Here is a 9,126-nt window from a genome sequence, read left to right as displayed (position 1 = left end):
CCACCCCTCATAGGACAGTATTTACCCCCTCCTGACCTTATGACCCCTAGCTGACCTATCCCACTGATCTTGGGCCAAATGTTCGTCTGTATTCGGTTAGGGCCTTGATGGTTTCAGTTGTCCCTGAAACTCCTGGCCCTGACTCGGTCTGGGGTGACTTGGAAAGACAGTGTCCTCCAGGGCCTGTTTGACAGGAGCTATAACTTGGGCCTCCCAGTATGTCTGGAGTGTCTCAGCTCCCTCACCTCCTCCTATCTGTCCTCGGAGAAACCCTGTATCAGTCAGAATCTGAGGTCACATAGGCAGGTGAGGCCATCTGAGGGTGTCTCCTGTTCTCCAGAAATGGGCTGAATCCCTGATCACCCCCCCACCTAAAGTCTGGTCCCGAATCCCAGCAGAATCTGGTCAGAATCCATGGGCTGCAGACTTCCAAAACAATCTTGTATCTTTATTGACTTTTTTTTTTTTTCTGAATGCAATGACTGTTTTTTTACTCTTAAGGAAAATAAACATCTTTTAGAAACAGCTCGATACACACAATCTTCAGTGTGAAGCAATATACTAATAAGAACACTAGTCGTCTTAACATTTACAGTCTTCATATATATTATATATATGTATATGTATACATATATATACACTATATAACGAGGCCAGATATAATACACACGTTTACCATTTTACAGTCATATGTACAGGAAGTTGCTAGGGCGGCCCCTGGCTGGGGCTGCGTCAGGCCTATTGAAGCGTGGACAGAGCTGAGGTGAGGACACGGACAGACAGGCGGACGGACTGGCAGGGACTGGCCCAAGCCGGTGGTGGCTGCGTGGGGAAGGGGCATCGCGGTAGACTCCCCTACTCGGCAAGGGCCCGGCTGGGGCTCTGCTGCAGGGCGCACGACGCACGGCGGCGACACACAGGAGAAGCGAGCATGTTCCCAACATATATACATTCTATGTAACATATATATAGAGGGGTACACAGGTTTTGTACACGAATCTAGCGCTGTCCCTACTCCCGTACTGAGTGGGCGCTGTGGTCCCTGAAGACCGTGGTGGCGCACAGGGACAATCGCGCATCCGCCGGAGGTACGCTCATGCTCGGATCGGATCTCCTTTCTTGCTGCGTTCCTAGGCTGGGCTCCAAGGGTGGGGTGGAGGATTGGAAAGGGGACGAACAGAAGGTGCCCCAGTCCCGCCCACACCCGGGGAGCCCACATCCCCTGAGCATAGGCCCCCGATTACCCCGGCTTGGCCGGAACCGCAGGGAAGCTTTGGCAAAGGGTGGGTGGGAAGGGGCGCTGGGACGCATTCCGACTGGTTGGTTTCGAAGCCCCTTGCCCCCTCCCCCGCTGGCCGGGCCCCCTCCAGAAAGGCTCCGGTTTCCCCTGCCTCGTCCATGGAGCTAGGAGCCGCCCTCGGCCCCTTGCAGGGTCGTCTGGATCTCCTCTCCCGACCCCAGGGCGCCCAGCTGCAGGCCACGACCGACCGACTGCGGTGACGGCAGCACCCACGAGGAATGTGTGCCACGTCGTCTTGGAACTTCCGGGAGGGGGAAGTGTCCCCAGCCCAAAGCCGTCTCCCACCCCCGCCAGAGGCTGGGTGGGCCGAGAAGTCTGGCCGCTCCGCGGGCTCCCTCTCCAAGCCTGGCCCCAGGGGTGTGGGCAAAAAAAAAAACAAAAAAAAACGCCCTGTGCCGTCCGGTTCCGGGAGCAGGCGGCTCCGGAACAGGTTTTCTTCCCAACCCGGGGCCGCACGTCGGCGCCCTGGGCGGCCGGATCCAAGATCCGGGACGCGGATCAAGGATCGGCTCTGGACGCGCGCTGGGAGCAGCTCCAAGGCCCCAGGGCTGCGCAGGCTGCTTCTCTCCTTCGGAGGCGGGCGTCGGGCGGCTCCGGCGGCTTTTCCAGCCGTTGCGGTGGATTACAACGGCAGCCTCTGCAAAAGAAGAGCAGACGCCCGCCGTCCATTACTGTGGGCCGGGGAGAGGAGGAAGGGGCCGATTCCTTCCAAGCCGCAGGCCCCGCCCTCGGTGGGACCCCGCCCGCGCACCGGGTGGGCGCCCCTAGGGTCTCTTTCGGTGTCAGGGAGCGGGAGTCCCCCCTCTGGCTTTTCCTTTCTTCTGACCACCTTCACCTGAGTGCCCTCCGTCCAGTCCTGTGCCCTCTCTTTGCCCCCTATCTTGAGAGGGCTTTATGGCAGCTCCCCTAGGGATGTCCCTTACGGGCTCGCCTGGTGGACAAAGCGTGCTTTCGGAGTAGCCTATGCAGATCTGCCTCAAGGCCCGCAGGGGCCCTGGCGACAGGTGAGGGGAAGCTGAACTGGGTCCTGGCTGGACTTGGTGGGGGCTGGGTCTCCTGAGGGTCTGCAGGTCAGGGCAGGGGCTGGTAAAGGCCATCATTGATGGAGTGGGGCTCCTTGTGATCACCTACCTTATGTTTGGGACATTTCAAAGAAAAGTTCTCTTCGATGAATACACAACCTGTAACCAAAGAGAAGTTCTGGTGGTTAGACAGGGTGGGGTCTGCCAGGCCCCAGCTTGCAGGAGCTCTTTTCAAAGAGTGACCTAAGTCCTGCTTAAATCCTCCATAATCACAGTTCCACCACAGAACAGGCTGGGGGGGCCCTCTGCTCCTTCCTGCTTTGTTCTTTGTCCTCACCTCACCTGCTCCACCTGGAACTCTTTCCCCCCCATCCTGTTTCCGCATGGCTGGCTCCTTGACTAAAGCAGAACCTGCCCTCCGCAATCCCCTGAGATGTGTGCCCAGCCCCTAGAAGAGCCTAGGAAAGACTCAATCACTGATGGCTTCGGTGGTCACCTACAGCATGTCCGTCGTGGGGATGGTGAAGAGAGCATATATCAATACCCCCCCCACACACACACACACCCACGGCACACAGTAGGTGCTCAAAATGCAGGGGCTTGTTCCCGTGGGAACAAGGGAAGATGAGAATGAGGTGCACATAGGATCCTGGTGAACACTCCAACCACAGACGAGCCAGAGGACAGCAGAGTTTGGCCAGTCCTTACGCCCAGCTCTGCCAGACTGTGCCTGTATCTCCACGAGTCCTCCGCTTCCTGCCTGCTGCCATCTATGGACACCCCGGCTTTTCCCTGAGCACCCCCACCTATCACCCCCCGGGGTCCTGAGCTCATCTCTCCTCTCTCAGCCTCACTGGCCAGAGGGGCACCCTGCCCCAGCACAATCTTCCAGTTCACACTGGAGGGTGGCATCATCACAGGGTGGGGACCGGGAGGCAGGGCAGGAAGGGGACAGATCTGCAGCTCCAAAGCAGAACTGTAGGCCTTTTGAAGGCGTCTCCCCTTCCTTTCCCTGCCCAACCCCTGCCAGAAGCTATGAGGGCCCCCCACCCCCCACCTTTGAACTCCCTGTGAGATTCCATGATCTAGAGCCACAGCTGGGGCGACTCAGCAACTTTCCTTTTCTGGTTCTGGGACAAAGTGAGACATTCCATAGAGCGTGGGCTAGAAGTCCAGGCTCGCCTGCTGACCACATGGCAGCCCTCTGGGTCAGCTCTGGGTACGTGGGCCAAGTGCCTGGGTCACCAGAAGCCAGGGGTAGGAGGCCACTTCTAAATCAGGGCTTTCAGCAACCCCAGCATCTCCCATGCCAGGTGTGGGAGGGGAGTGGTTGGGAAGGGCCAGGTATTGACATCGTGTCCCTCGCCTGGTGTCTTGGATCTGGATGACCAGGTGGCCCTGGGGCTGACTGAGATTTGGTGGGTTTGGACAGGACACCATGGTGCAGTGGCCTCTGCCTGCTCTTGGGAGTCAATACGGGTCTCCAGAGAGAGGATCCTTAATACGGACGGGAAGGGGGCAGGGTTAGTGGGCCAGGGCAGGAAGGCTGGGTGGCAGCTGGCACCCCGCAGTCTGAGAGCCTGACTGGAGAGCCCCTGCTGACCCCCCAGGTAGATTGCTCTTCTCAACCTGCTGCTGCCTGGTCACCACCAACAGCCCTCCCTGCTTCTTGGAGTTCAGTCCTTCCAAACCTTTTCTGGCTGCTGAGCCCGTTTCCCAGAGGTCCCCTTCTCCTCCTCTGCCAGGTCTTCATAGGTGGCATCTCCCCACACACTATGCCCTCCAGGGCTCTAATGAACCCCTACCTGCTCAGGTGGAGTCTCCATCCTGAGCCCAGCTGGGGGCTTTGCAAAAGTGACCTGTCCAAAGCAGAACTGCTCTGTATGGCTGCCAACACGACCTTGATCCCCCATTCTGTACCCAGGTCCTTTGCAGCCCGTGCCATGGAGAAGTGGCATGCCTGTCCCCACCCTCAGAATCTGGGTTGCACCTAGATTGCTTTGGCCAACAGAATACACTGAAGCCCAGAGCCCAGGCTGGGAGAGGCCGTGTGACCTCCAATCTTTCAGGCCCCTGCTGTCTTGGAGGACAAGACCACGTGCATCATGTGGAGCCTAAAAGGGCTGGGCCAGCAGCTGGGGCCTCCCTGGAGCATCCTGCCCCAGCAGAGCCTGCCAGGGTGAGTACCTACGTAGCAGTAATTAATACCTTCTCTCTTATGCTCATCCTGCTCAGACTGGTTTCTCCCTCCCCATGGGGAAGCTGGACATCAGGTCGACACCTCCCTCTCCCTCATCTCTCCCAAAGTCCTGTGGCTTCTGTGCCAACATAGCCTCTGAGCTAGATAGCTCTACTGTACCAGGCCACCCTCTCCTGCTTGGACTGTTGCAGTAGTTCATCAGCCAGCCCTGATCATCCTTTTTCCCCCAGACACTTCCCTGTCTCATTCTCTGTAGAGATTCCTGTCATTTGGGGACTCGGTTTCTAAGATTTCCTTTGAAACATATGTTCTCTGGCTCAAAGCCTGGTATACGGAGTCCTACAGCTAACCAGCTACAGCCCACCTTTCCTGATGTTTTGAGGCCTGGCTCAAATATCACTTCCTCCTAGAAGTCTTCCTGGATTCCCTCCCAGCTCAGACAGGAAGAGCCTCTCCCACGTCCACTCTCTCTTCCTCATCTGGTCTCCATAACTGCCGGTAAAAACTATGGCTCTCCTCTCTGTCCTACTTCAAGGTGAGCCCCCTGGGGAGGCTGGACAGTTCTGGGGTAGGAGGAAGAGCACAGGATGTGGAGTGGGAAAGCCGGCCATCACACGGGGCGTCTGACAGTGTCATGGTGTGGTGCCAGGAGTTAGCTCATCTGGAGACGGTGCAGGGACCTGACAGGCAGAGGGTGCTCAACAGGTCACTACAGGGGGACCGGGCTCAGGGAGCCTACCCATGTGCCATGTGGCTGGGTAGCGTGGATGGAGTCCACGTTCAAATCTGGCTCCGAGAGAGAGGGTAGAGCCACCGAGAGTCCGCACCTGTGGCTCAGCTCTAGCAAGTCCCCTCCTGCTGGGCACCAGCCGCTCAGCCCCCTGCTGAAAAACTGTCACCAAAGTCCTGTGGGTGCTCCCTGGGGTGGGTTGGCTATAGGGCTGACACTGGTCAGGGACCCAGCAGGCAGGTGGGATACAGGCTGCGGTCACCTCTGCATGCGGTCAGGAGGAGGGGCACTGTGAGGATCTGCTGGGTGACATGAGCCCCTCCGGTGCCTGGGCTCTGCCCACATCCAGACAGGGTCAGAGTCATTTCTCCCACTTCCAGGCCGGAGCTGGGAGGGATGCAAAGCGAGGGGACAGGGGTCACGGGCCCACCCTAGGACTGAGGTCACATTTCCTGGACGGTGTTCAGTATTTCACTCTCCTTCAGACAGCTCTGGGACAAAGAGACTATTAAAATCTTCCTTTTACAGATGGGGCAACCGAATGCAGAGACATCTATGAGCTGCCCAAGGCCACACCTTCAGAAATGCCATCTGGAATCCCAGAGACTTGGGAGGCTGAGGCAGGAGGATCACGGGCTACAGGCCAGCCTCAGCAACGTAGCTAGACCCATCTCAAAACAAACACACAAAAGCCCCAAACCAAACCAATTAGTGCCTCCAGAGTTTGAATCCAGGCCAAAGTTGGTCTTAAGTACCCTTACAATATTGCTGTCCCCGGTGACGGGCATTACACAGTGAACAACTGCTTTCTTCGGATGAAATAAGGGATCTTCCTGAGCCTCAGTTTCCCCATGTGGTGGACGAGGTCTGGAGTTCCCGGGTCTCTCTGGTCTATGCAATCTATCCCTGTGTGCCTGGCAACTGTAGGTGCTCAATAAATGCCCATGGAACAAGTGGATAAAAGTAGGGAATTGGGGTAGAGGCCACAGAGGAGGCTAGGCCTGCCTCAAAACCCCAGTGTCTTCTTCAAACCTTCCATGGGGCTTCCCCGTGGCCAACTAGAGGTCGCCTGGCCTCAGTGTGTTGGAACCCCCTGTCCTCAGCTCATCCGTCTTTCTTGTTGCAGGATGATCTTTCCCCGGCCCCAACGCATCTTTCTTTCTGAGATCCCCACGGTCCCTTGCAATGGTGGCTCCTCAAATAGCCCTCCTGACTCTAATCCATGCTTGTCTTTCCTCTTTGCTCCGGGCAGGCCTCCATTGGTGCATTGCCCAGTTGTGGTCTTTATCTCCTAGTCTAGGAAGGACTCTGTCTAGGAAGGATGAGGAGGTAAAGAATTGCTGGGGCAGGAGAAGAGGGGACCCAAGGGGTGCAAAGAGCCCGGGTTGGAGGCCCTGTTCCCACGGTTGGCTCTTACCCGCATCGCTGGCACACGGGTAATGGTAGGAGTGGACACATCCTTTGTAGGAGCACCCGATGGTGGCCCCGGCTTCTTGGCAGCTGGAACATGTCTAGAGAGAGAGAGAGAGAGAGAGAAGCCGTGAGTCCCGTGCTCCCCGGGCTGACCCCACGCAGCCCACCCGCTTCCTCCAAAACCACCCTGGACCTCAGTATGAAGGAGGAGGCTTAGGTGGGGTGCAGATGCCCACACAGGCTGGTTCTCAGGCACCCTGGGCTGGCTTGCTGGGTGGGGGTGGGGGGGGACTTTCTTAGGCCTGTGAACTAGTCACCACTATGGCTGTGGGCACCAGCCAGCATTTGCCAAGTGCTTCCTGCAAGACCGGGCAGAGTGGGTCTTTGGCTGCTGGCTCCTAACAGCCCTTGAGGTGGGTGGCACTTATTAACTATACAGGTGGTGACACCAAAGTGTCCCTTGCACAGGCAAAAGCAAAAGCAATGAGCATTGCTGTCCACGCTCTCTGGTGGCAGCAGGAGTACCAGTGGCAGGACCAGGCGGTCACCCTCCCTAGGATGGACGAGGCAGCAGAAATGGAGACAGCATGCCACCTTGAGATGCTGACTTCATGTACGCCTGGTGCCACCCAGCATGCGCCTGGTCCCTTACAGTTCTCAGAAGTGTCTTCTGCTGAGCTTGGGGGGTTGCCCTGCTTGGTGCAGCCGTCCTGTGGCCAGGAGAGGATGGTAACCCCCAAGGAAGACCCCGGAGGAATCAAGCCAAACCCCGAGGCCTGGGGAGGAAAGTGGCGGGTCCAAAGTCACCCACATTCCTGAATCAGCCATCGTCGTCCACGGGGTGCGGGGGGATTGAGGCGCAGAAGGAAAGCCGAGAGCACCGTGGGCCCCTCCCAGAGGCCCGGCCTGCTTCCCAGCAGGCCTGGCTGGAAGCCCGGTCCAGCTTCTTCAGGTTCCCTGGGTAACCCGCCTGGCAGCACACGCTTCCGACTGAGCCCTGAGCCCCGCAGCCCGGTTGGGACACAGGCTCAGTCACCACCCCAAGACCAGCCCAACCTCTTTCCTGTCTCATCCGGGATGGCTTCCTGTGGAACTGGGGCCCAGCACGAGTGGGGACCCCAGGCCAGATGGAGACTGTCATCCTCAGTGGTCCCTGGGCCACCGTGGGGTTCCTCGGGCTGATGGCTTCTCTCCACTGTGGTCCCCAGCAACCCTTGAGGCGGCCATTGGACCGGCCACTTTAGACACGAAGAAACAAGTCCAGGATCCTGCTGAGGCCTCAGGTGCTTCTGACCCCAGCCACCCCCACAGGGGTGGCCCACGCTGCGGCCTAAGCGGACGTTGCCCTGCCAGGCAACGTGGGCTCAGCCCTGGGACCTGCCTCTCTACTCTGGCATGGCAGGGCCAGGCCTCGTCTGGGTAGGGGATGGGGTCCATGATGGTGGGGGAGGAGTCAACCCGCAGCTCCACAGCTCTGTTCTCCAGGGAGCACAGGGGGCGTCCATGGACGGGCAGGTGTAACAGGTGGGCGGGGACTCGGCAGTGCTCTGGGATCCGAAGACCCTCACAATCCAGCTAAGGGGGCGTCCAGCACTCTGGGGCTCCGAGGGCAGGTGGCTTCCTGCAGTTAGGAACTGGCCCTTGGCGAAGCTGTAATTTGCATCGGGACCAGTTTGATGCCCGTGGAACGTGATGGGAAGGAACAGTGGGCTGCGGTGACCCTGCTCATTTTTCTGGGGAGGGTGGTTGCCTGGGGACCACGCCGCATGGACATGGGCTGTGATGAGCCCTCTGAGGCTCTGCTGGCTGGACAGCATGTCCAGGGACCTCTGCAGCAGGGAGACACCTTGAGTGACCAGCAAACACCTATGGTGTGTGTGATTCTCATTCTGGCCTCCGGGGCCGCAGCTGCCAGGCTGGCCCTGGAACACGGGGTGGGGGGGACATGAGGATGGATTGGGTGGACTAGACCAGTCCAGCTGTGTGACAGTGGGGGACCTGACCCATGTCTGACACATGCGTCCCCCTCAGTGCAACGGGACCTTCTTTGTGTGCAGGTCAGTGAGCTGAGACACCAAAGGCACCAAAGGGAAGGGCCTGGGACAGGCGAGGGGCTTCACCCACTCTCTCAGGGACCCCTCCTCACCCAGGCCAGCCAGGGACATAGAGATAACCAGATCCCAGGCCTGGACCTCAGAAAGGCTTTGGACGTGAGCCTGGGGGCCGCACGGGAACACCAGCACTCCGGAGGCCAGTGTGGACGGGGTGGTTAGCAGGGCAGGGTGGCCGTCAGCTGGGGGGTGGCCATCCCAGGGCAGGGCTGTTGTTTTTTATTGATGGGTCAGAAATGACTTTATTTTTAGGTGGCTGCAGAGAAGCCAGGGATGAAAATGTCACTGAGAAGGGAAGAGAGAGGACCCAGGGCCCATGGCCTCGCCTGAGTGTGCAGGTGGGGGCCCTG

At 58.6% G+C, this 9,126-nt stretch overlaps 1 protein-coding gene and 1 long non-coding RNA gene across 4 annotated transcripts in view; one reads left to right on the top strand and one right to left on the bottom strand.

Annotated features, from left to right (window-relative positions):
- Window positions 1-420: 420 nt before the first annotated feature.
- The window catches only part of Rai1 (retinoic acid induced 1), a 115,609-nt gene continuing 106,903 nt past the window's right edge, over window positions 421-9,126 (bottom strand). For all 3 annotated transcript variants that reach the window (XM_071603597.1, XM_027921480.2, XM_071603598.1), the window contains 3 exons: window positions 6,670-6,763; window positions 2,432-2,481; window positions 421-1,937 (listed from right to left, as the gene is read on the bottom strand). In XM_071603597.1, the coding sequence (XP_071459698.1) occupies window positions 1,923-1,937; window positions 2,432-2,481; window positions 6,670-6,763 (159 nt within the window). In that variant the 3' untranslated portion in view covers window positions 421-1,922. The remainder of the gene's footprint in view (window positions 1,938-2,431; window positions 2,482-6,669; window positions 6,764-9,126) is intronic.
- LOC114079972 (uncharacterized) lies at window positions 4,322-6,205 on the top strand. The gene is made up of 3 exons (XR_004618455.2): window positions 4,322-4,501; window positions 4,933-5,057; window positions 5,781-6,205. It is a non-coding gene; the product is annotated as an uncharacterized lncRNA (long non-coding RNA).

This window comes from Marmota flaviventris, chromosome 17, assembly GCF_047511675.1.
Source record: "Marmota flaviventris isolate mMarFla1 chromosome 17, mMarFla1.hap1, whole genome shotgun sequence".
Classification (NCBI taxonomy): Eukaryota; Metazoa; Chordata; class Mammalia; order Rodentia; family Sciuridae; genus Marmota; species Marmota flaviventris.
The sequence above is the reverse complement of the archived record's forward strand: the minus strand, read 5'-3'. Positions and strand labels throughout refer to the sequence as shown.